Source organism: Oxyura jamaicensis, chromosome 1, assembly GCF_011077185.1.
Source record: "Oxyura jamaicensis isolate SHBP4307 breed ruddy duck chromosome 1, BPBGC_Ojam_1.0, whole genome shotgun sequence".
NCBI lineage: Eukaryota > Metazoa > Chordata > Aves > Anseriformes > Anatidae > Oxyura > Oxyura jamaicensis.
In genome coordinates, this window is record NC_048893.1 from 193706635 (window position 1) to 193733909 (window position 27275).

At 44.6% G+C, this 27275-nt stretch overlaps 1 protein-coding gene across 1 annotated transcript; it reads right to left on the reverse strand.

Annotated features, from left to right (window-relative positions):
- Positions 1-203: 203 nt before the first annotated feature.
- PANX1 (pannexin 1) lies at positions 204-27275 on the reverse strand. Its single transcript, XM_035328662.1, has 5 exons — positions 27014-27275; positions 16839-16978; positions 5635-5858; positions 4267-4937; positions 204-2840 (listed from the first exon to the last, which is right to left on the reverse strand). The coding sequence occupies exons 1-5, from the start codon at positions 27192-27194 to the stop codon at positions 2755-2757; spliced, it is 1302 nt and encodes a 433-aa protein (XP_035184553.1). The 5' UTR covers positions 27195-27275; the 3' UTR covers positions 204-2754.

Genomic DNA, 27275 nt, shown 5'->3' on the forward strand with positions numbered 1-27275 from the left:
GTTTTTGAAGGTTAAATAAATTTTGAACCAGAACTGTCAGAGCAAGATGAATTAATTATAAGAACAAAAAATAAATGAACACAATTTTAACCACTATGCAAAAAGTTCGCCCAGGTTTTAGCATCAGGCTGCATTTCCTGCACTGAGGTTTTTCAGATGTCAACATGTGGATGTTCCTGGAACCCCAGTCACTTACACTGTTGTAGTTCACAAGTTAGTTTTATTTAAATAACCAAGAATTGATACATGTTTTATTGAACACTTCAGAAGACATCAAAAGACTCACCGCAGCAAGTCATATTTTTAAATACAAAAAGGGAATTAGTAAAAGGTAAGGTTCAGATCCAACATGAAACACGGAAATATTACTTGAAGGAGCTTCGAGTTTTAAAGACTATGAACCCATTACTTACATCAAGCAGTTCAAACACACCCACATCACAAAATTTTAGTATTGCACTACTGCTCCTTGTTGAAAACACGCACAGCACATGAAGACAACCAAACAAATTTCACTGAACAACAGCCCGGGAGTGTTTGCACTGAAATCAGCAGAGGGTAGCCAACAGCTCACGGCCATGCCACCCAAGGGAAGGGGCTTGTCTTAGTCTTTCAGGAGTATTTGTACACTTGTCTCTGTGAAACACAAAGATTTGTCAGAGTTCAGTCACATCAGGGAGCTTTAGGGAAGCTGCCCCCGTGAGATAGTCCTTAAGAGCAAGAATTACATGGCTGGGTCTGGTTGTGCAAGCCCATGTCAGATTACATGTCCAACCAACCATACCAAACCAGAGTAGTGCATCTGCTTTACCTGCAGATAAAGGGCACCAGCACAGCTGAGAGACACAACCTAGAAGAGGTCAGAGTGGCAGTAGGTTTGCTGGGAGAAGTACGCAGTACAACACAGCAGCTCAGACCAACATAAACCCTGCTGCCCACTGGTAATGCAATAGCCAGGATCGCAGCCATGCCACTGCCCGATGTGAAGAGTTAGCATAATGCTATGGCTTTAAGACTTTCTTTTAAGTAAGGCTTGTCTTAACTGAAAATAGTACAATAACCAAAGTGTTCTTGTAAAAGCAGCACAATGTGTATCATGGCAGCACTTTAGGGATCCACTTGTCTAACAGCAGCGGCCCAATTCAAGTAGGTGCATTATCTCTTTGAAATCTGCCACAGCACGTAAGTAGCTCAGTGCAAAGGCTGTAGCGCCAACTACTTCTTTTTCCCCCCATTCTCAGCAGCACAGAGGACACTAACAGGCAGGAACAAACCAGCAGATGACAGATGAACTGGAAAACAGAAGACTCACCTAGCTACAACAGAGGTACTGCTTAGTCTACAAAGATAATCTGGAAGAGGTGACAGACGACATTTCAGTTACAGTATCACAGACAATACAGAAAAGCAAGGAAGCATATAACATTTATGGAAGATACACAAAGTCACTGTGGCAATTAACCCCCCCCCCACCTAACCCAGTATCTAAAATTCAAGACAGAGGTCACTTTAATGTTAACAGAAGGTAGAGGTCCTGGACAGGATGGGACAAATGCTACAATAACAAATGGGGACAATTTTCTACTTTACAAACACTCCCTCTTCCTATGTCTGTCCCAACCGACTTCAGCATCATTCCTTCAATTTAAATTCAGTCACAGTGTGTGGGGAGAACATTTCTTCATATCCACATCTAGGTCACGTTGGCTACTGGGTGTTAGCTCTGCTGGGGCACTCGATGCTACGCTAGCACAAATAGGACTGTCCTCTCAAGTTGGTTTTGGAAAACAGTACAACTAATATTGCATCTGATGCTACAAACACAATGAAACACATTCTAATTGTACAAACATAAAAAAGAAGTTCTAAAGACTATTACAAAAATTGAACCAACTTCTCTGATCTTCAGTCCAAACTCCAAGAAGGATACATCAGTCACTAAGACCAAAACAACTGTCAAATAGAAATTAGCCTAATATTTAGCTTACATATAATTTTGTATAAAAAATGTTGACATTTTTATTTTATGAATACTAAGAAAAATCAAAAACCCTAAAATCTACTGTACCCCCTTATAATAATACTGTTTGTAGTTTCTTTTTCCATCAGTGCCATGTGAATAATCCCACACTTCACTCTGGAGATGACTCATTGAGACATCTTGGGCTGAACAGAGAAACCCCTATTTTTCCTTTGAAGACACAGCCATTATCAGTGCCCAGCCACACCTGGTACACGGATTAGCCAGACCCAGAAAAACAAACAAACCACACATAAAAAACCCCAACAACCTTTCATAGGACAGAAACCCCCAGATGCCTCACTTTCACCCCAGAACTATGATGACTGTGCCCAGTGGAGCAACATGTCAGAATGCAACATGTCCAACCCTTTTTGATATTCACAGGGGTATGTTTCCCACCCCTGTACAGAACAGTGCTCTTTCCTGATGCCAGCTTCACCGGCATTCAATGCATCTCAGTTGTTACTCATAACAGCGTTTCTTTTGTTCTTTGTTTCTTTTTTTTTCTTTTTCTTTTTTCTTTTTTCTTTTTTTTTTAATAATGAAAGTCTACAGCATGTTTTTTTCAGCTATGTTCAACAAATAGTCTGTAAACCATTTTGTCCTCTGAGGAGTTGCCAGGCTCCCGGGACAGTTGCACTCAAAGAGCAGCACCTTGTGTTCAGCGCGGTGAAGGCGGAGGAGAAGCCCTCTTGCAGCACGAAACTCCTGCCTGCTGTGGCTGGAAGGCATCAGCATGAAGAATCAATAAGTCTTTGGCGAAGTTTTTTATCTTCTCTGGGGCTCATGTGACCACTTGCTTCATGGTCTGTCAAAACTAAGCAGAAAGTAAACCTTTAAAAGCGAAAAGCCATCAAACCATCAGCTCCTCTCTGTAACACATTTTAACAGAGATTCAAGCATGAGTTTGTTCTGCTCTAAAGACAAGCAAGCCCAAAACCATTGAAGTGTTTTTGTGAAATGAAAACAGTCTGAGAAGTTCTGCTTTCAGATAAAAAATGAGTCAGATTCTCCATTAGTTTTTTCAGCTTGTTGAGCAGACACCTCCATCTAGGGCTCCTAATCCTCCTAGCAGAACTGACCCACCTGTATTTTCAAAAAAGACACATTTAAAAGGAAGACTATTGTCTGTCAGGAGTACTCCAAACTGCTCTTCTAGAGCTGGCTGCCAGAAGTGTCAGCCAGCTCTACAGTATAAAATCATTCTCAGTGTTTGTTCTTACTTCCCCTGCTTTATAAACTCACTTCTCCTCCAAGCCTCAGCCTACCAGAAGTGTTTGACCAAAGCACAGAAGAGCGGTTACCTTCTGAATGATGATGATGCTTTTTTTCTATTAAGCATGGGGCATGATTAATTGAAGAGGAAGATTTTATGTCTTCCTGCTCTTTAACTTGCCCTCAGCATTGGTGTTCGCCTGCTAAGGTCAGCTGCTAAATGTTTTAAAGCATCTGCACTTCTACAAGTGAAGGACTTTGTGAAGAGACAGCTCCTGGGGTCTGAGCTCCTTCACTGAGAGGATGTTGGTGCTGGTGTCCTATGGCTTCTGCATGGACATCAGCGACAGGGGCCGTGTTCAAACGGGAAAAAAGATTTCCCATCCCTTTTTGCCTCTATCTGGATATTTGGCTTCTCTTCTGTAGTTTGGCACTTGACAAAAGAGTTGGAATCACATTTAAGATATGCCATATTTTTCAGACAGAATCTAACCCCAAGTCTCCTATAACAAGCATTGCTCAGAGCCTGTCATGTCTGGAAACTGATGGGACCATTCAGAGAACAGGTACACTAATCCAGATCCTGACTCAGTCCGTTTTGGCAAAAATCACTTTGCAGAATATCTTCCTTTCTCTCTGCTTAAGAAGGAACTGGAGCACATTCACTGGCCCCAGTTCTACTTCCCCTTTTTCATCATTTTCTGTTCCTCCACCAGCAGCATTTCTGAATACCAGATTTATTTTTACGTTAATCTAAGCTTTTGCTATCCCAAGTGAATCACGCAGGCATGTAAATGAAATTACAGCAGTTATATTGCAGAAAACATAGCAAGGTCTAAGTAGGTCAATTTCCTTGTAGAACACATTAAAAGATTTTTGGAAGGAATACACACCTAGATGCAACCTGATTCATTATTACTTTTTCAATAATTAATGGATTCCTTATACCACCAGATTTGGATGCTGTTTTTTTTTATTATTATTTTATTTTTCTTGTTCTTTTTTAAAGAAAGTGCAGGCCACCTTACCTTGTAGCTCTGTTGCATCTTTTTCCAGCTCTTCTACAGGTGTTTCTTCAGGCTTCTCTGGCACAGCTGTCCCTGGCTTCCCATCTACAGTATCTGTCTTAATTGTACCAAGGTTTATCAAAAGTTGCATGACATCAAACTTCTCAGAAACTGCAATGTTCTCTAGCACTTTGAGGCATTTATATGATTTAAGTTCACTCACGTTCTCCTCAAGAAAGAGGAGGTAAAGGCTTAAGTCATCTAAACACTTTGACTTAAGTTTCAGCACATCAAAAGTTGGCAGGATTTCATACACTTTGAGAATGCCTGAATTCCACCGGAAGGGAACAAACATCGCGTACACCACCAGCGGCATCACCAGGAGATAGACTATCAGGTTAATATAGCTGAGTACCTTGAAGACACCGACAGCAATAAGCTTGCACTGAACCACATCTGGAACAGTTGTGTCATTCTTTAAGATCCCTGTTTTGATGGTGCAGAGGAACTCATCGCTCAAAGAGGAGAGGCTAATGTAGTAGCCCAGATAGAGGCACGCAAGGAAAATAATTACTAGAGTGAGTAAACGGCAGAAAATGTATTTGATTATTAAGCACTTGGAATTCTTCTTTGTCCTCAGGTACTGCTCCACAATGGGGTATTTAAAGTGGCTTTCAGAAATTTCCCACAAACTGGAAGAGAGAAAAAAAATCACAGATCAGATGCTACCATCTTAAATTTCAGGTAAGCCTAATACTCTAAAACAGATACAAGACCAGGTTCTCTCTTAATGGGGCAAATCAACAGTGGTTCTATTATACTTAACGGGAAAAAAAAAAAAAAAGAAAAAAAAAAAAAAAAGCTTGTTTGCCTTTGTTGTTTGGTTGTTGCTGGTTTTGAGGGGGGATCAGGTGTTAGGTTTGCTGCTGATGGTGGTTTATTTGTGTTTTTTGTTTGTTTGTTTTTGTTTTAATCAGAAGCTCTGCAGACCCAGACCTAAAAGGGCAGGTGAAGACAAGTAACAGGCTCTGCCTCACAGGGCGCAAGCAACTGCCATGAACATTGAGAAGTGAGGACTGCAGCCCCTCTTGTTTTCTTATGCACAGTGGGTAAAACTAATTAACAAGTACAGCAACCAAAGAAACCAGGACGCCTCCGGTAATTAGTAACCTGAAGAGCTAATCAAATATGTTCTTTCACCAAAGAAACCTGTAAGTTCCAGCTCCAAGTGCCCACAGTAATGTTTTCTGATATCTTTTTTTTTAAACAAATTTAAAAATGTGTGAGGTCACCATTCAAACCTTTGTTATAAATTTATTTGTTAATTCACGTCACATCAGCTCAGAACTTAAAGAAAAGAGTAAAGAAAGCCAAGCCCCAGTATCTTACCTCTGTGTCAAGTTTTCATTAGCAGTTGGAATTAAGTCAGTGGGGTCTCTGGCGTCTCCGCTACGGACGCTGTTAGCAGCTTTGATTGCCCTGTTATAGGCCTTGTCAAGCTCTTCCATAATAAATTTCAGGTCTGAAGAAAGGTGAGGTGCAGCAGTGAAGCGCCAGAACAAACATGGTAGATACAGCAGGATAGCAACTAGCAGAAGGATGTATGGGAAGAACTGAAGGAAGAAAAAGTTCATGTTAGGCTCCACTTGTATATAAAATAAGTCAGTCTGCCACCACCTTTTCCTATAAGCCTATTAAATTCCCTATAACTTTATGTAAATGCTTTTACTAAAACATATTTTTGCAGTTATCAGGGACATGCAGGGAAGCCAAATCTCTTTTCAGACAGCTCCACTAACCTAACTACTGCTTAAAGCTTTGAAAAAAACAAAACAAAACAAAACAAAAAGCCAACAAACTGAATTAAGTTACTACAGTCCTGATTACATTTTCACTGAGTATTGAGAGCTGCACTGCTTGAAATGAATCTGAGGCATTAATCTAGGGAGCCACAAACAGCAAAACCAACCAAAGAAGCTATCAGAGAGGCTGCCTGGAAGGAGAGGGCAGTGTCATGTAACTCACCCTCCTAGATGTGTCACCACTGCTCATAGCAAGTAAAATGCTCCAAAAGCTGGTGGAAATCTCTCCTGTTGCCCATTAGTAACCAGGAAGGTAATTAATAAACTTTTTAGAGTTCTGTATCTGCACACAAGCAAAGATGGCTCTTCAGAGTGCATGGCATATAGACTATAAAGGATATAACTATGGTTGTAAGGGTATTTAAATATTTTTAGACAACTCCTAAATAGAAACCAAGAGATGGCATCAGAATGGTCTGATGCTAACGCCGGGCAGAGAAGTCTGCCCTCATATAGTCCCCACTGCTTAGGGAAAGGGCTGATGCAGCTATAAAACACAACAGCTTGAAGTCTTTCTGTCTTTCTCCTATTCATCACCAAGTAGGAGTCTTCCACCATGAGATTAAATCTCCAACTCCCTGCAGTTGCTGGAAAGAAGGTATTTTCTATCTACTGTGACATTATATTCAAGGTGTGTATTCATACACGACATTACACTTACAGAGACATGATGTAAGATCTAGTTAGACAAGTAGTTAGTTAATGTAACATACTGTGCAATTTGACTAGCCTTTAATTCATTACATCCAAGTTTTGATAGTTGCACTTAACTCAAATCCAGCATCAGTTCCTAAGGACTTTTAAGTTATTTGTGGTAAACAAATTCGAATCAGATTTAAGTTATCTTAAATGTTATTGCTGCACATTCATTGAAAAAGCTAATGGAGAATTTTAGAAGAAACCTGGGTTGAGATCATTAATCACCAAGTGGGACAGCTCCACTTACATCAGTGGATCTGCAGGTATTTAACAGGATGAGAACCTGGACTTAATATTACCTTGTGTTTGCAGGAGAGATTAAAGTTTTATATGCACAAAATAAATAATCTGATGTTACTGAGCACATTATCCAGGAAAGCTGCTTCTAATATTCACTATTAAAGCAAAATCCTACATAATTATTAATACTAGGAATGTATATGATGTATTAGCACCCAAATAAAAAACTAACTTCTTAAAGGAACTGCATTCAGCAACTGGAGACTGTAATATGAACCGGCTTTCAGGATGTCCATGTTCTCTGCATAGCAGTCACATCGGAAATTGGTGACACACAGTAAGACAAAGCCATGAAAAGCATTAAATAACCACAGGAAACAGAGAATGCTGCATTTACAGGTTAGCTTTCCCTTGCAACCCTTATAAATTCATAATTTAACTCCTGCTCAGTAGCAACATAATTGACCCTTGGCCAAAATTGCTACTTCAGTCTCTAGGTAAGCCCTCAAGAAAGAAAACCTTAAAAAAGGTCCACATCTAATCTGAAAGAGAATGGGGTAATAATGGGCTAACCCTGTAACAGGTTTGTTTTAAGAACCTAGTTAACGAAGCAGAGCCGACTGTAATTATATTGTACATCCCACTAGAGGTAGCTCTTCTTCACCAGCAAGCAGCAAACACCAACCCCATGCTGCAGTATTCTGGCTGTGGCCTGTCCCTGCTCTACTGCAGGGGACTGATCTCCCAGGCCTAATGGATCTAGGGGATTTCTTCCGATCTCCTGGCACAGCTGGGGACTGGTAATGTACCCAGTACCCTCTCCAAATCCATACTACCATCTTCTGCACCACTAAACCATGCTCACAGAAAGAGTTGTCTATAGTCACCATCAGGAATTTCCTCCCTCCAGAGCCCCTACCTGCACCAGCAGCCAGGACAGCCCCGATGTTGGGTGCCGCTAATTTTTTTTTGAGCTGCTAAATGATTTTGAGCAAACTGAACAAGCTCATTCTCTTGAAGTCATGTTCTTAGTGGCAGCTCTCAGCTCTACTTGCTGCACCCTTGATGTGAGCCTTTCCCCACCTACACCAGCCTGTCGAAACTGCTCAGAGCTCTGCCCTCACTGCCTTCTCTTTTCCCTCTTTGTACATAGCAGATAACTTCAGACCATCTGCTTTTCTCCAGGTCTATCATTTACAGTCCAGGTGTAATACTCTGACACTTCCCAGGTGGTTTTGTAGACACGCAACCAACTCAAAACCAACAGCTCAAGAACCTGCCCTTACTCATCACTGTGGACACTGCCATCAGGTCTCTCAGGTCACAGTCCCAATGCCTGAGGCTGCCCATACCTTTAGGGTCTCATAGCTAGGTTCTTTAAATCCTCAGAAATCTGTATTATCTAGAAATAACCTCCCATATCTATGAACACACCTAAACCTATCTACACTCCTCAGCCCAGAATGCTGCAACACCTTTTCCATGGGCCTTGACAAATGTCAGCTTGTAGAAGATTGTTGCTAAGACTGCTTGACTTCACTTAGTTCTCTGTCATACACGTCTTAACAGCCTTCCACTGGTGCCAGGCAGGGAAAGAAACAGCATACATAATTTAGTAAGGAGCCACCAATGCATCTTACATCAGTTTATACCATTTGGCTTCACCATTCATTCACTTGAAACTTTACAAGTATCAGAGGACTTATGAATTCCCTTTCTGATCCCCAAAATTGGAAAAAAAAAAAAAAAAAAAAAAAAAAAAACATGAGCAGTATCTGATTACTCCTTCAGAGCTCTTCACCCAGAGGCCTACAAGAGGCACGGCAAGAGGCAAGATGGTTGATATGCTGAAGTCACAGCCCAAAAGCTCTATTGTCCCAGTCTCCATGTCTTCCTTCATACCTAGAAAGAGACTGTGGTGGCAGGTTCTGCACTTGTGTGGCAGTGGCATCAGCCCTGCTGCTCTGCTCCAGCCCTCTTCCAGTCCCATCCATCACCCCTGCCTTGCTCCAGCCTTCTTCCCCTGCACCTCCTCCTCTCCCTGACTCCTTTACCACTACCTCTTCAGCCAGAAACATCAGACTATTGGGGCAAAGGCATGTTTGCCATGAACTTCCCCTCCTGAGATTCTTATAACCCTCCAAAGCCCCAGCTTATGGAAGCATTAGAAGACACTATGCAGCTCTTCTCTGCATAGTCTTGAAGCCAGAGCAGCAGCACGACCATTATTAGCCCAGCTCTTTTGGTTCGGAAACAAAGCCTGTGTTTGTCAGCCCTTCCACAGCACTTGATGCTAGACTCCATCCTTCTCAGAATGTCTTTTTTAAAAAGGAATGACGTGTTCTATTTGTTAACAGCAGGTTTAGATAACCAGCCAATTGTTCTGAATCATTAAAATTTTGGGTCCTGAACTAGCAGGCAGAAGTGAAAATGCAAAGTCATCTGGCACGAGTCCTAGGTTTTAGAACAACAGACTTGAATTATCCAGCTCATCTGACCACATTTTACAGTCATGCACAAAGACTTCTCATTTTACAAAATGGATTCTGTGGCACTTGCACATGGATAAGCATGCGCAATATGCTTCTCGTTTTTTCATGTTTTATGTAATTACTTCTAAGGCACTGAGCACACAAGGAGGAACTCTCCAGTCTTGGAGAGTTTGTAGTATTTAGATGAAACAGGAAGTATCACTCACCTCAAGAGCTATACAGTCAAATATATGCCAGAGAAAGTTACTGCCCTAAAAGTAGAACTCAGTTTTTTCCTTTGCTATCTATCAAGTTCCTTTCCAATGGCAAGTTCACAATGTTTGGTTTAAGGCAGCATATGACATTGCATAACTGAAGACAAGTCCTCTAATAGCAGATTAGAAAAGATACATTAGAATAGATAAAATACCCTGTGGTACGAGATGTTCTTTTCTGAACTTCATCAGTGAGACTACATTAAGGGCTGTAATACCACGCTTCAACCCGGATGCCCTGAACTTTCATTTCCATGCAGCTGCAAGGAGAAAATCAAAGGACAGGCAAAGGCCCAACAAGTTTAGTACTCAAATCCTCCTGAAAGCCAAGAGCACCCCATACACGAGCAGGGTGTACAGGAGTGTTGGGATGTGGACCCATCTCAGCAGAGCACGTGCTTTTCAGTCATGTGTTGTGCACTCATAAATGCAGCCATGAAGGTTATCTTTAAAGCAAAACATCTATGCACATCAAAATGCTTACATTTCATAGATATGTGCTGTTTTCTTACATCGCTGACCATAAATAGGTAGAGCAGTTTCAAATCAGTACTGTCTACTATGGATGGAAAGGAAAAATAACCTTTGTGCATGGAGTAGAAACTCTAATCTCCTAATTAACCCACTGAACTCTCTTGCAGCCATGACCTGCATTCAAGTGCCTGCATTGACCCCTCTCATGAAAATTATCTGCACAAACTGAATGCATATTTCCAAAACAACTATCTTACTAGGATCTGTAAACAACTGTGTTCAGATAAATATTCAGAATGACATGAACCATCCTCACTATATTTTGGTTCCCAATGCACATGCATAGCCTACAGTGATAAATGAACATATGGTTGGTGTTAACCTTAGAAATATTAAAATGAATTCCAAATATTCTCATGGCATGATTTTTATCACCTTTTATTGGAAGGCCAGGGAAATAAGCTGCCAAATTTGTGCCTCCACAAAATGGTATCCATCTGAATCACTGGAGGCCAACACACAGCAACATGCTACTGGTCACACTAAATAGCAGTGATTAGTCAAGCGCAGTATAGATAAACTGCCAAGGCTGTGGGGAGAGCCTGACATCTAACACACAAACACAGCTGTTTACACGAGAGAAAACAGAACCATCCCCAGGCTGAAAAGAAGTAGGAAAGCAGATCCCAGACTGTCTCTAAGGCCTCTGTTCTCTTGCCCTTAAAAGCATCCTTCTGAGTTTCTAGAGGTTGACCTCCTTCTTGAAGACATCTGCTTCAGTCATTTTAAATTACTTATAAATCAGCTAGTTCTGCAACCAACATATATGTATGTCTGAAGAAGTGTTTGAGCAATCTATTTGCACATGCAGAGAAGACATTGCTACCAAAGAATTGTCTTTTAAAGATACATTTGTACCATACTCTCCTGAAGATGAGGGAAAATCAAACTAAAACCTGAAATAGTCAATTATATAACATCCCCAGCTTCAACTGCACTAAGATCCAGTAAACACACAGAAAATAAGTCAAAAGGGCTTTTTAAAAACTTCTTCATATGCTCAAATATGGTTTTGTCATCAAAAGAAAACATAGCTGTCAATGGTGGAGTGGCCCAGAAGGTATTCGATAGGGCCTGACCTACAGAAAGCCTGCTGAGATCTGGATAAAGACAGCTGGCAGAACGTGAGGACCACTTCAGTGACATTAAGAAAACAACTGCTTTCTAATTTCACTGTATCTTCAGTCCTTATCTATTCTTATTTATTCTTCACCTATTTATTCACTATTAAAATGACTGCAAATATTCAGATTTCTACCATACTTAATAGTGGTAAAACACTACATTTAAGTACACTAATGTACAGCTGTTAAACTGCCCTGGTGTAGAGCACAGTCTTGAGAAAATTAATTGGCATACAGTAAAACTAAAAGAAGCACCGAAGTGCTTCTACCAACTTGGGATCAGAATAATTCTCATAAAATAATAAAATCATGATGAGGTGCCAGCTTCTTCAGTTCCTAATTCCTCTGTGTCAACAGGAGGAGCCAAAGCAAAGGAACATGCCCCAGCGTGGCTGACGGCAACAAACATTTCCAGAAGCAATATTATTAAGCTCCCTCCAAACAGTTCTGCTCGTGTTTGACTCAATGGGAGATGTTTCACTGGGTTTCAGGGCAGAACAAGAGCTGTAAATGAGTCATAGTTCTAAAGGTTGCCACGTGGTTGAGAGGTTATCCTACCTCAGATCTGAAAGTGAGTTTCAAACCCTGACTGCACTTTTTTATCCCTCCTGTTACCTGCTTTCTGAAGATTAAGAACTGTACTTTTCCAGTTTTAATTAGTAAAACTAATGTGACTAAACTAGTGATAATACCACACACTCAAATAATGGTTTAGAAATATATCTGCATTCAGGTTTTCTTGCACTGTCAGGCTTTAATCCCTCTGGGTGGGGCTTTATAGGTGAAAGATGAGGAGTCCTTAGCTGACTGAGAAGCTGCATAAACACTGAGTAACGAGAACCTGTTAACAACTGTGATTATAATCATACCAACAACAGACTGAAAAACACTCTTTTTTTTTCATGTATATTTACAGACAATAAATCAGAAGCAATCCACAGCTCCACAGTAAATCTCAGTTTCATTACAAAAAGTTATTTTGAAAAAGGTAAGTTTCAGTTCACACATACAATGACTTCAGACACATTTTTTGTACAAAATGCTTTGAGATTTTTTGGACAAAATTTTGTACAAAATGCCTCCCATGGCACTCGTCTGCCCTTTTGCAGAGATCTGAGCCAGATGACTGCCTTTTCCCTCCTGTGCCACATGTGAAGACCTCTCCTTTCTGCTCTCAGTCATGTACATAGCAGCATGCAGATGAACTGTTTGCCTTCATTTCACACTGGTACTAATCCCCTTCTTCTGAAGAACCTACTCTTTAGCTCAGCTTTGCTAACTTCCTCCTTGATTCTCTCCAATTAACAGCAGACTAGAAAAAAGAGCAATTCAAAAAAATTAACTTATGAGATCATAGGCAACTACATCCCAGCAATCTAGGTTTAGGGGCTACGGAGAGGTCATCACTCAGTGAATGCCCCCAAGCTTACTTGGTTGCCATCATGTCTGGTGGCTATCAAGAGCCAATTAGATGATGTTCACTGTTCTCCTGTATGTGTTTCTGTAAATTTCTCTGGGCACTCTGGATTAAAAAGGTTTCACAGTACAATCTTCTCCTCCACTAGATCAGCTACTCACTATGGCCAAAAGCTTATTTCTATTCCAGCTCAAAATCAAGCCGTTTTTTTCAGAATAGGCCATCAGGTGGAGCGCTCATCTTCAGAGACAAGAAACAAACTATCTGCAAAGAAGGAGCAAGTACATGGCTCCTCCATCAGTGTCTCTTTACCACTCATCTTTAGAAACCAGTATCTCTGTTCTGATATTTAGATAGATACAGAAAACCTCTCGAGGGGTTTAAGGCTGAAGGGAAAACCCAAAAAGAAAGTAGAGACAACAGAAGAGCAAAGCCTGACCAAGCCCAGTTCCATCAATGACAGTCCTGAAGATGTGTCTTGCCAGAGGACTGTAATATAGGCATTTTGTCAGCTTTCTTGCTGATGCAGAGGAAATCTCAGTGCTAAGCTTAGATTACAGACAGGGCACACCCCACTGTCTCACTTCCACATATCCATTGATTGTTTCTTGAATTGTACATTTCAGCACACTATCCATTCAGTGCAAAGAGTTATTTCAGATCATTGGAAAGTTCAGAAGTCTTGTTCTTTGAGAAGCAGCAGGGTCCAGGGAGGCCCTGAGCACCTGTAGGGGATGTGCAAACCAGCAGAGTCTGGGAGCCCAGAGAGCTGCAGCACACTCCTCCTCTCCACTCCAAAATATGCTTTCCAACCAATAAATTAAAGCTCTGGGAGATATCTCCTGGGGCAGAACTGGCACCAAGTAAACGTTCTCGAGCTCTGGGGATTGCCTGAAATGGAAACATGCATTTACTGACAGAAAAAAAAAATAAATCCAAGAGCAAACATTTATCCGAAATAGGAGAGAAATAGGAAGGTTTCAGGTTTTCTACAATACAACCTACTTTTGATAATCCTTCAGTGCAACCAGACACCTGGAACAAAAGCAGGGCAAGTTGCTGCAAGTTGGCTTCTTTGCCAGGAGGCAAAAACACCACGGTCCTACTTCCATTCTACACCACCAAACCCTTGACAGCACTTCTGACCAAGCACAGAGCATGCCATAATGAAATCCATTCATTTCAGTCAGGAACTGGGGCATACAACCTCAAGCCCCCAAAACCATATGCCTCCTTAAGTCTCTTATAGAGTCTTCCAGCAAGCCAAAAGAGTAAGATGCTAAGTGAGTCAGTATTAAAAAGAACCAGAGGTGCCTTGTAAATAAATGTACTGCTGCCCAGAATGCAGAAAAAAAAGCTGCAAGTATTATTTTAAGAAAAATCAGGCTAATTATTAAAATTATTATTTAATTAATTAATTAATTATTATAAATTATTAAATTATTTTAAGAAAAATCAGGCTAATGACCCATGCTCTCCCTGTATGAGCATCCCTGCCCTTGCACTGCAGAGTGATGTTGCTCTCCTCTGAGCTCAGGCAGGCTCCCTTTTCTTGGTAACATCACCTTGCTCCCACAAAGGCTCTGCTCTGCACATTTTAAAAACAACTTGGCCAAAATCTAGCTAAAATCTGCAGACCAATGAGTTTTTACCTGCCTTGCAGTACAGAGCATGCACAGGGAGACAGCCAAAGCCCCACACACCTGCAGAAGCGACCAGCCCACGCTGTATGCCAACCAGCAAGTATAGCCAGCTGCAGGCTCTGGATTCACCAAAATCAACAATCAAATGCCTCCAGATGCCATGTCAGGAATCAAAGAGCTGTGTTAATGCCTGAACAGTGGTCCTTGCCTGGAAACTTATTGATGAGCAACAAGTGGATGGATATTAACTAATACTGTGTCCTGTGAGGGGAGGCTGAGGAGCCTTGGGTTGCACTGTCTGGAGAGGAGGCCTTACTGTGCCCTGAGGCTCCCTGAGGAGGGAGGCGCTGAGGGAGGTGCCGGTCTCTACTCCCTGGGACTGATTGTAGAACACAAGGGAATGGCACAGACCTGTGCCAGGGGAGCAGCCTGGGGTCAGCCTGGGCACAAGGAAAAAATTCTGTACCATGGGGGTGGTCAGACGCTGGGACAGGCTTCCTAGTGAGGTGGTTGGTGCCCTGTGCCCATCAGTGCTCTAGAGGTATTTGGATAATGACCTCAATAGCATGTTTTAACTTTTGGTTAGCCCTGAAGTGGTCAGGCGGTTGGACTAGATGACATTTGCAGGTCCCTTCCACCTGAACTATTCCATTCCATTCCATTCCATTGGTCTCCAAACAGCACATGCAGCTTCCAGTGCCTGCCTCAGTGGAAGGGCTGGTGGCCAAGCATGGATTTAGGAGGTTAGGACTAGGCACCCTGGCTCAGTTACAGCCTCTGACTCAGCTGTTCAGACACACTGCTCGCAGCCAGTCTGCAGGGTTTTGCAAGGAAACATCACATACCATCAAGCTACCGCAGAGGATGGGCCTTGCATCAATTCCTGAGACAGCACTAGTCAGCAAATTAACGTGTGCTGTGTCATAAAAGTATGACACTAAAGCTTATTACCCATGGCTGGCAAACTAAAAGAATTACAGTTGCACTTGCCAGCTATCAGCTGTGTCATAAACTCAATGAATAGAAATCAAGTAACACAAGAACTTGTTTCCTCAGCAGGAGGGAGCAATGCATCCAGCTTGCAGGTAGAGGTTCCACCTGCTCAAGCTGACCACTTTGTGAGATGTCCCAGCAGCTTCAGCTGGCCTCTGCTGAAGTGATCTGAAGCACTAATTGAGCCATGATGAGTTCAGGCCAGAAACCAACAACACTGGCTTTAATATTCATGAAAGGGAAGAGTGTTGGGTTAAGGTTATGAGTGGAGCTCATGGGAGAAGGCAGTAGTAAACCCTCACAGTCAGTGATCTGGGTCAGCAAATGTATCAGAGACAGCCCTGAATAGCCTGTCCGAGGAGATACAACTAGCTGACTGGATCATAAAAGCTGAGGTACAGGATATGCCAGCAGAACCCAGAAATTCAGGTGCTGCAGGTCCTGGACCTGAGCTCCTTCTATCACGAGGCCCTCCCCTTCTCCCTGTCACCAGTGGCGTTATTTGCTGGAGCACAAAGCTGTAGCTTGGATCTGGGAGCAGCACAGCTTCCAGCAGTGCCGCTCCCGAGGTAATAAAAGGGCAGCACATAGCAAACCCCCCCACCTGCAGAGATCCAGCAGTATTTCTGACTTCAGCATCAGCACTGCCCAAGCAAGGGAGTGAGCTCCAGGCATGGCATTAGGTCAGTCTGTAACTCCTGCCAAAGCTCAGCTAGCCCCTTTGAGCCAGCTCAAGTATCTCAGTATCTACTGCACTTTTTATCCATAAAATAGGCCTTTTGCTATGCCTTCGGTACAATGCTGCTTTACCTGCAACAAAAGACAGCTCAATGGGAGTGCACTGAAGGCAGGAGTTAAATGTATTGGTACCCTTGATGTACTTCATCTTTCCCCAAATCCATATCTGCCCTGAGTCCAACTCTCTCAACTGGCCAAGTATAACAAAATAAAAACATGAAATGTTTTTACTATCCTGCTTTTCTAAATTAAAGTTTTGATACAAGCATTAAGTCAGCTGCTGTGTCTTGTGTCCTGGTTTTAAAGTGCCCCATTAAAGGCACATTGGGACCCAGCTCCAGGGCAACACATCAACATTACTTTTGAATCAGGTAACTGGTGACATTTGTTATTCTAGCACAACAGATCCTTTATTTAAAAGCAGAAAATGCCTCCTCCAGCACTATCCCCCTTGGAAGCAAGGGAAAGAAAACATTGTCTCTAAAAACATGGTCAAGTCAAAGCCAGGGATTATACCAGAGAACAGGAATGAGAAACGTAAGGCAAAGGCAGGCTTCTACGTGGAGCCAATTTTTCCATGAGGAGCTCTGTACATACTTTATGAAGCCAGAGGGGAATGTTCTCCAGGTTGCTCTGGGATGGCTGCTTCTGCTGCACAGCTGCCCAGCAGTAGGAGTCCACGTAGGCAGCCTGGCGCCAGGAGAAGGAGCTGGGTGCGAAGCAGCTTATCTGGGCACCTGGAAAACAAAGCAGAAGTGATCATGCACTCGCAAGATTAAAAAAGATCATCAAGTTTAGAAAGAACAGCTCACACTTGTAATTTTGCTGTATGTCAGGCTACTAAACTAAGTGATGGAAGGAAACACAGCAGCTCTGTCAATCCCTTAATTCCCACAGAACTTCTCCCACAACTCCCTCAAGGACTCTCTGATGTTTGCTAAAGGTTGAGATGGCAATTAGAAGCACCCATCTTTAGGCCTTTCATTTTTTTTTTGGAACCTCTAAGACCTCTCTTCCCTCCACTTGCCTCAGGTTGGCCAAAGGGGAGCCAACAGACGTAAAGTGTGAACAGATAAGGCTGGTTTCCCAAGGAAATGACCACCATGCCGCTGTATTTGCCAGCTGCTCAGCCCACAGCTTACACATCTATTGAAACAAGGCCTCAAACACTGTTTGCCCAGCCCTGGAGCCCTTGCTTTAACACAAGGGTAGGTGCATCCCACGCCTCTGGTTCTGCCTCAGTGACCATGAACAAGTTTTGAGGGGTTCTGGTTACCCCTATGAAAACAGGGACTCCCTGCCATAACTCTTGGCAGGACCAAGACCATGACTAGACACACCACAGTCATCTCCACTTAATCCCAGCGCTTCTCCAGCTTCTCCAGAGCTTCAAATTGGAGATGAAGGCACTAATTGTCAGCAAGAGCAGCTGTTTAGCCAGCCTTAGGGTTAAATTGTGCTCTAACCAGCTACAGGCACCAGTTAAGCCTTCCCACAACATATCTCAAGATGGAAGAGTGGTTACTTGACGTGGAGCTTTGGTGGCTCCTTAGATGAGAGCTGGTAAAACAGGCTGAGGGGGTTTGTTTTTCTTTCCAAAGCTTTGACAACGAAAGCAAAAAGTAGTTTCCAGACAGCATTCCTGGAAGGTGAAACAGGATAGCTGTTTCACCAACTGATTACACAAAAAGTGGAGGCAGTTCTTCCAGGAGCAGCCCTCTTCCAAGAACAGCCTCCAACGCTTCCTCCAACACTACGCAAATGTCAAAAGAGCAAAACGGGGAAATACTGCTACCTTCTTCATTCCTTAACATATTCATCAAAGTCAGTGCTAGAGGGCAATCCTGTGTGTTTGATAGGAATAGGTTTTTGTATAAGATTGCGTCCTTCATTGTGTCTTTTTGCTGCTTAGCTTTTAGAGAATAAAACTGCTTTTGTAACAGATGACTGCACTAGCCCTGTAACTTGTACAGCCTTTTTACAGTGCAGCATAGTGAACAAGCATTATAAATAAGAGCTTTGCCTTATGAATCACTGTTACATTTCTGAGGCTGTAGTATCATAATGACATGGTTTGACCTGTCACAAGCCTCCCTTATGGAAAACAAGTTGCTGTTTATCAGACCAGAGCTCACGTGATTTAACAAACTTGGCACAGCACAACCACTTGCACTCTCCCACAGCTTTGGGAGTTTCTGCTTTCCAGAAAATTCCTATTATCTGTGGAAGCTCAAGAAATATCCTGCAGGGGACAATAATAATAATAATAATAAAGGATGCAATTGGAGTGTCTCTGTTCTCTGCTGCATGGGGATCATTTTTGCTCTGCTCTCCTTCACAAACCTCCTGCTGCTGCTGGCTCTGCCCTGGGTGAAGCAGCAAGCAAGTGGCCCTTTCAAAGGGTGAGCAAAGGGTTCAGCAAGAAGCTCTGTCTTATCCATGTCTGCCCATCTGCAAAAAGAACAACAATGTGTTTGTTTTCGTGAGCGGGTGGGAAACCACTGAAAGTGATGGATGGAATCTTTAAATCAGTGACGAGTAAAGCAGCCAGCCTCTGTCTCCAGAGAAGTGTAAGCACAAGGTCCCACCAGGACAGCTGCAGCAATCCCAGGGCTGCAGCAGAGCAGCAAGCCCGGCTCCTCAGATCCCCAGCATTTCAGCAGGGACTTTGGAAACCGTTGTAACTTTCAGTCAGGAGCCTGGCAGAGAAGAGACAAACATCAGCAGAAGCTGGGGACTCTCTGGTTATTGCCCTGGTTTTTAATTAACTTACTGCAGTGCTGGCTGTAAATAATTGTTAATATGCACTAACCGCGGTATGCCTTGCACTAACCGCGGTATGCCAAGACTTAAACAGAGAGGGAATTTTTCTGCATAATTTCCACCGAATGCAGCTGAAAATGGTCACAATTCCCACCTTTTCTTCTCCCCTCCTAAGGAGTAACAGCAATTAATCTAAACAATTTATGTTTGGACATCCTGGAGGAAGTGAAAATCTGTAGTTTGAACTGGAAGAGAAATTAGGCAAAGGGCTAAATGCCTTTCACCAAAACCACTGTGCACACACGTGCACACAAACACACTTTGTAGAAGACAAATAGTCCCTGGCTATCAAAGGGACAGCCTCCTGACTCGGTCACACGAAGCCACTCCTGCCACTTTGCTCCCACAAGTAATGGAAAAGCAGCAGCCAAACCTGTAACACCGACAGGGAGGTGCCATGCACAGCAAGAAGGACGAGGAATTATACACGGCTGCCTTCATTAAGCAGATGCCACAACACAGTCCTTGGCCAAGTTATCATTACATAAGTTTTTTGATCATTTCCTGGTATTGATTCAACCCCAGGGAGGAGTTATGGGGATTTGACTTAGGCTTTTGCCAAGAAAGGAGCATAAAAAAAAAAAAAAGTGACTGCTAAGGAGAGACCACATGAGTGCTGCAGAAAATTAAGGCAGTGATAGCAGCAGATGAGCACCTGCGTGTGATAAAACGTCACTTTTGCAGCTAGAGCTGGCACTGGCAGCACGAATTGCACAGGGCAGGCCTGCGTCACCGCCGCCACAGAGCAGCCAGGAGAGCTGCCACCCTGCCCGGCCTCCGACGGCTTCACGCCTGCTTTGGCAACAAGCCCCAGGTGACTCCTGCGTGCCTGAGGCAGGAGAAGCCCTATCTCCTGCTGCTGGTTGCTCTGCAGCTCATATCCAGTGCTGGAAAACCCAGCATGGGACAGGCCACAGGTGGAGGTCCTGTGCTGGTGACATCTTTCTGAGCTTTGCCTACGTCTTGCAGGCTCATCTGGGACACATCGGTCATCAGGTGGCTGAAAGAGGATGTCTCCATCCCAGCTGGGATTCCTCAGGGCTCAGCAAGCCCACTCTGGCTCCTTTGGCCCAACTGGAGTTGGAAAAACTGCTATTGATGCCAAACAAGCAGGATTCAAGTCAAATCTGCTGCTCCCATCCTGCTGCCCTTGGAGGTGCTTTCCAAAACAGCAGCCTACCTACAAAAATACACTTCCAGCCTCCCAAGGAAAATCCCAGGTCAGAAGAAGAGTCTCAGTTCCGTATGTGACTGCCTCACTAGTGGGCAAAGTGACACCCACAGAGGGCCAGCACCCCAGGCCGCACACCCATCCCTCGCCAGGAGGGGATGCCCAGCAAGCAGGACTGGTTCACTCCCCAGTGGCTCAGCACCTCCCTTCCTACTTTGGCATCTAATTAAGAAACTAAACTAACAGAGAGTGCTTCCAGGAATCAATGTTAATCATAGGCTGAGCCATTTCTCCTGAGCCGAGATCAGGTGGTTTGTAGCTAACAGGATTAAACCTTCAGTAAGCAATTACTTGCTTTCTACTACACTGCAATCGCTGCGAAAAGATTTGCATAGGCTTAGATGAAAACCTGGCTATTAATTACTATACAGTGTTGCACTGGGCAAAATGAACCAGCTATGATATGCAAATATCTGTTTTTATCTTGGAAGAATTAGGTACTTTAGCAGCCACTAAGGAAAATCCCACAAACAAGAAAATCAAGCAACATGTACACAGCGTACAGAATGCCGGGCACCACCCAATGCACATTCTTTACATTGACATTTAAAAAAAATAATTATAATTAAAATAAAATGTTCCAATGCGTGCCAAAGAAGAAACTGTATGCGTGGGTGTGCACACATGCATCAAAGAGCAGACAGGAAGGAATGGTTTTATTAGGTTTATGGATGCTTCTTATGGACCAAAGTGGCAGGTTGGGTGAAGGAGAGTAGTCTGTGTTTACAAAGGAATTATAGAGACATACATGGGTGCACAGGAAAAAAAAAAAAAAAAAGCCAACAACACTGTTTTGATCACCAAGGTTTACTCTGACAGCAGAACATAAAGCCCAGGTGATGCAATATTTAAGTAGAGTGGGTCAGAGGAGCTAGCAGGTATCTGTCCCTCTCCTTGGGGCTGCCAGCTATTCCTCAGAGAAGTCTCAAAATCATGCAGTGAGAAAAGAGCAAGGTCTTTTTTTTTTTTTTGTCAGGAATGCCTTCAGAGTGACAGATTTTTTTTTTAATCATGGGAAAAAGAACTTGTGCATGAAACTCCCACCAGTGAGATATAAAGAAATATAAAAAAAAAAAATCACCTGAAGAAGGAGCAACATCTCAGAACAGTGGCTAAGGACCCTTGGCTCCCCTGCCCACATTGCTGTTACTCCAAACTTTTGGCAATGCCAGAGGACCGCGATGCTTTTAAAACGCAGTCTGGCCACTGCCTGTCTGTCATTTCTGTAGGAAATGAAAAGCTGGTTCTGTAGAAGTTAAGCAGAAAAAATTCTCCTCACCAGCAGATTAAGATGTTCACCCAAAGACAAATTAGACTTGATGTTGAAGCAAACGGTGTTGAAGGCTTGCCCCAGCTCTCTGGGCAGGCCTGGGTTTATCTTCTCTTCGCTGAAGGCTCTTTACATGGCAAAGAGCAGCACGGCATAAACTGCCATGGAAAAACCATAATCAGTAAATATCTGCCACATCCATGGTGACATTAGCATGTCCTAAATTGTTTCTCTGCACTGGTGGTTTCCAGTCCCTGGCCCACAGCCTGCTTCCAAAGAGGTCTTTAAGGGGAACCAGGGGACAAAACCAAGAGCAGAGCCCGCAGCAGGAAGCTGAAGGTTGCTCTTCTGGGTCGGCACCACTAACACAGGATGCTTTGGAGTTCACAGCTTGGAGGGGGCTGAGAAGCACTGCTCTGGACAGATGCTGGTTGACTCAGTCCCCTCATTACCGCTCCCAGTTTCAGCAACAAACTGCAAGATGAGCAGAGCTCAGCCTGCTTTGGCAGCACTTGGAAATGTTCGCCGAGCTCCCAACCAGCAGCTGCCGCAGTGACAGTCTTTGGCCTAATTACACCCAGCTCTTACGGAAGTCACAAGATAGGATTATTTCCCAAAAGCCCTCCTGGCAACTTGTGACCATGAAGGCAGATGCACATCAGCAGGAAGGGTCAGCGAGGGGGTAGCAGCAGAGGCAAGGAGCCTAATCCAAAAGTTAAGGCTACTTCTTGCTATATGTGTTATGATTTACTCTCTCAAAAAAAATGTTTTTTCCCTTCCCATCCATTTGATTCTCACAGCTGCTCAAGAAACACAATTTTTATAGAGATGTGGGCGCAGGTGGAAGCAAGAAGAGGGATGCTGAGCTAATTGCTGAGGGTGTGCAAGGCCGCCCCAGCAGCACCCACAGAAGCTGCTGAGGTGCAGCACACAGACTCCCTATTAACACCATTTTTCCCCTCTATTTTCTGCTGTCTGAGGCACCCCAAAGTCTACAGGCAGCCCTCTGGGGGAGAAGATGAGAACTCAAATAAACAATTTGAGGTGGAAAAAAAAAAAACAACTCCCAGAAACAAAGTGGAATTTGAGCAGAGCAAAGAAGATCTGTCACCAGTTGGAAAGCCCCAAATGGTGAGTGGGGAGATTAAACCCATGGCATGCACAGCATAGCACAGGGCTCCCCACCTTCGAGCACCATCCAGCACAGCAAGGGACAACCTGAGAGCACCGGGGGGGGGGGGCAGCAAGACTCGTTCAGCACAACAAATCTTCATCTTGACAGATCCGTGCTGCTGCTGCGGGTCAGTCTGTGGCCAGGTGCTTCCCGACCAACCACCCTGCCACAATTCGTAGTGGTTCCCAGACCTTCACACTGATTATACCCAAGTTTCTTAGGTCTCTCTACTAGCATGTGATGGTTTCTGGATCCTGGGAAGCTTTCCAAGGGCTTTTGTTAAATCATAGAATAAACACAGATGCTGAAATGAGAGGACTAAGTCATGCTAGCAATGTATCAGCCGCACGCAAACAATGCCCAGACCAAATATATGGTAGGGACACCAGGTATCCACCACAGTGCTCATCTTCTCCTTCCCCTAGCCATCTCCCTCCATTCTCGTCTCCCTTCCCTGCCAGCAGCTCCTGCGTGGAGCCACAGCTGGACCTCACCACACACCCTGCTTGCTGCTGTCACACGGAGGGTTAAACGGGGCAGTGTGGGGACAGCAGCTGCTGGGCTTAAGCACACATGCACAATTCCCAATTCCCTTCCTATGGAAAAGGATGTGAGTATTTGATGCTGAGTGGTCAGCTCGTACATCTGCTTTTCTTCAGCTGTGGCCCATGCCAGCCATCAACATTTTTCCCAGACCGACTTTGGCGGAGAAACAAGCCTACGCCACAACTAGCAGCTCGTTTCGATTTCCTCTCTGTCCAACCTGCTTAGGGTTTCACTTGTTGCCCTGGAATATGCTGCCTCCCTCCACGTGGCTCTTCAAAGCCCTCCACACCCTGAGGCACAGCGACAGTCACAGTAGGAGTGCTGGCCATGGGAAAGAGAGGTTTGAAGACTTCTCCCCCCTTCTCCATACAATGACCAAGCTGTCCCAGCCATAAGGTGAGGCACTGAAAGATTTCAACCACCCATGTCTGGCCAGGGGAGTTTCTGCTTCCACTCTGCAATCCCCTGCTCCTTGCAGAGAGAGGCAAAGTTACACACCAGGATTTCAGCGCCGTGCAAGCAAAAACGAGTATTCTGTGACCATAACAAGCGGTGCTTCCCTAACAAATATTTGTGTCTTCAGCTAAATTGTTTACAGTAAGGAAGCAGATCTCAACACCCAGTTTAAAAACTGGAATCTCAACCATGTCTCAAAGCTACTCTTACTAAAGACATAGTCAAAGAAAAATGGCATGAATAAACTTACTGATTCTCTGGCTCAGACATTGCTGAGGGTGCCCCAATTTTATTTTTTCTTTTTCTTTTTCCCCAGAGGGATGGATGATGTATATGTATTCCTCTGGTTTCTGTTTCTGCAGTACCTGCCAACCTGTTGTGTATCTGCCCAAAGAGCTGCCAAATAATCTAAGGAGACAACGTAAGGCAGCAATGTAAGTAATGTAAGCACACATAGCACTGTTCGAATGCTCACAATCCTAGTGCTATTTCCAAGTTCCCAGTATAAAACGGTATGAGACAGACACAGAGATGGCAGGTGCAGGGTCTCCAGCCTCCTCTGCCACGTGCTGAGCAGCAAAGCTTCACATGGCAGACAGGGCCCAGCTCAGCCACAAGGAAGCAACACCAGAACCGGCTTAAAATCATCACAAACCTGCAGCTGATCAGGGTTCTCTGAAATGCAACCAAGAATAAACTCACGTCAGCTCTCCTTCTCCCCGGAAGGATGCCGGCATGCAGATCTGACACCACGTAGTACCTCCTAACCCCAGGGAGATCCTGCAGGGCTCACTGCTCCCTGCCTGAGCACCGCGGCTGTGTTTTTCATGCCTCTGGCACAGAAATCCTCCGCGATACGCAATTTGAATCTGTGAATCATTTGTTATCTGAAACTTCTATCAAAACCCAAAGGTACTTGACAGCTTTGGAAGACACCTGTGGCCTTTGTAAACGTCTTAATCACTTTGCACAATCAACAGCAACCACAGGTGGGATGAACACTGCAGTTACCGGACACTGCTGCAGTGAGGCACCAGAAGGGAAGGGGAAGTTGACGGCTAGAGCTGCCGTGCTAGTTTAGGTGGGAAGAACACAACTATCCCAACAGAAATAGGATCTGAGCACTCGTTTCTGGAAAGTGTGTGTGATTTTTGAACCCAGAGGCAGGGATATTTCCACACAGTGACTCACACGCTCCTTTCACAACCACCTCTGATTTTGGGTCACTCTTCCTGCGACCTAAAACGCACCCTACCATTTTCGCTAGGTTTAGCAGCCCTGAGTTTTTTCAAAGCACGGTTATTTCAGGAAGTGTTTGAGACAAACACCTGCTTTCCATTTCATCACAGGCTGAACAGCAGGGCCCACAGAAGACCCAAGACCCTCTGCATCCTTCAAAAACCCTTAATGGGAACATCTCAGCGAACTGCAGCCTGCTGAGCTGTAAGCACTGTGCAGGCCACAGGCACTAGCTGTCCAGGGGCAGCACGGCTGCCGTACTATCACTTTCTGTATGGAAACCACGTGGTGGAGCTTCAGTGACACCGGAGGCCTGCCATCACACAACTGACTTATTTATTCTTCAAACAGAAGAGCTGGGTTTTAAACCACAGGTTTTCTTCTGACTGGTTCTCAAGATTACAAGGAAAAAAAAGCACGTGGTGTATCCCTGGCATGCAGGATGGAGTGTGCACTTTATTCTTGCTTTGTGAATCTGCTGCAGTTGCAGATTCAACCTGAATCATTTTAATAATGAAAGGTGTTATATACACCATGCACCAGGGAGCAAATGTTTGGTTGGTGAACAGGAAAATGTCACTCGTTCAAAAAAATGAAAGATTTACCCATCCCTGTAACTCAACCATCACATGTTGGGGCTTTACTTAAAAAAGGAAAATGAAAGAAATACTTCTGCCGGGCTCATTGGAGAGACCTTGATACATAGCCACTGTTTCAGACAGATGAATTCAGAGATTTTAGAGAGGAAGCAGAAAGAAGAACTGCCAGATCCACATCCGAGCTAGTTTGTGCACCTGCACAGCCCCCAATACCACAGCCCTCTTTTTCATTGTTTCAAGGTGAAGAAAAGCACACTTAGCAGCTGTAAATTAAAAGGTTAAATTACAGAAATACTTCTGCATCCTTTCAGTCTCTGACCAGAGCATCCCTGAGACATGGGTCTGGTCCTGGCAATCCCAGCCTGGCTGTCCTCGACTCTTCTGCTTGGTTATTGCAGGTCGCGGGGTTATGGGTCAAAACCACATCTACTGAAACAGGTGTGAACGGAATGGCCTGGGGCATCTTATCTGTTAATCCTGATATCCGATGAATGCTATCCATGATGTTTTTCCCCGGATTCACCACTAACTCACAATCCCATGCCAGCTTCCAGTCTCCTGTCACTGGCTTTACTCAAAGCTAAATACCATGTACCTTGGGTGTACCGTGCTGAACGCCGACAGGCAGGTACGTGCAGAAAATCAAAGTATTCCTGAAAGCATGGAAGAGGTGTGTTCACCTCTGTCTCTAAATGGACAGCACTGCTTCTTCACCTTTGAAATCTTCTTTCGCAGAGTGCCATTTGAATGATGAGGAATTGTTATGTGCAGTGGGTTTTCTAAGCAAGCACCCAAGTTACAAACCTTTGTCATTTGGGCTTGGAAATCTCAGTCATTTCTGAGACTGGGAAAAGGGCTGGCTATCAGGCTGCAGCACAAGCCCTTCTGTAACGTGGGGATGGGGAGGTGAGAAATAGCACACCCTGCCACTGCACACCCCAAGTTTTCCAGAGTTCAAACCCAAGCAGAGGGTTCACAGTCCTGCCAAGGGGTCTGAGGGGCTTGCTCCCTGCCTCCGCTCCCTGCCAGGTGGTCTCCCCTGCCCACGGCTGAGCAGGGCCCAGAAACGAAACTTGCAGCAGGGACCACCTGAAATCACCCCCACGGGATGAAGGCACCACGGGTCTGTCTCAGAGGTCTGGGGTGCTCCCAGGGACGAGGAGGAGGGCAGAGGAAGGCCAGTCTGATGCTTGCTCCATGGCGGTGCACCCAGGGATGCTTCTCCTTCCTCACTCCCCCCACAGCCCAAACCCTCCTTCTGCCCCAAGCCCCGAGCGGAAACCCCCCGGGGGGTGGCAGCTGAACCCCACGAAGCGCTGCCCTCCCCAGATCCCCCGTTTTAACCCTTCCCTCCCCAGCCCCAGCCCCGCCCCGCCGAAGCCTTTGTCTGCCGGAGCAGGGGGCTGAGGGGGGGGCTTAGGGGAGGCCGGTTACCGATGGAGATCTCCTGGGCGAAGGCGAGGGAGATGAGGAGCAGCGGCAGCCCCACGGCGATGCAGGTGACGATCTTGTCCAGCGCCAGCTCCAGCCGCAGCCCCTTGTAGCGCGTCTCCGGCGGCTCCTTCAGCAAAAAGTCCGAGAAGACGTACTCGGTGGCGATGTGCGCGATGGCCATGGTGGGCACGGCTCGGCTCGGCTCGGCACGGCACGGCTCGGCTCGGCACGGTTTTACACGGCTCGGCTCCGCCCGGCCCGG

Excerpts from the sequence above, each read along its gene's own strand:
- PANX1 (XM_035328662.1), bottom strand. The coding sequence starts at position 27,194 with ATGGCCATCGCGCACATCGCCACCGAGTACGTCTTCTCGGACTTTTTG. Across the intron at positions 16,979-27,013 it reads CGCCCAGGAGATCTCCATCG|GTGCCCAGATAAGCTGCTTC; the intron begins GTAACCGGCCTC and ends TTTGTTTTCCAG. Across the intron at positions 4,938-5,634 it reads AATGAAAACTTGACACAGAG|TTTGTGGGAAATTTCTGAAA; the intron begins GTAAGATACTGG and ends TCTCTCTTCCAG.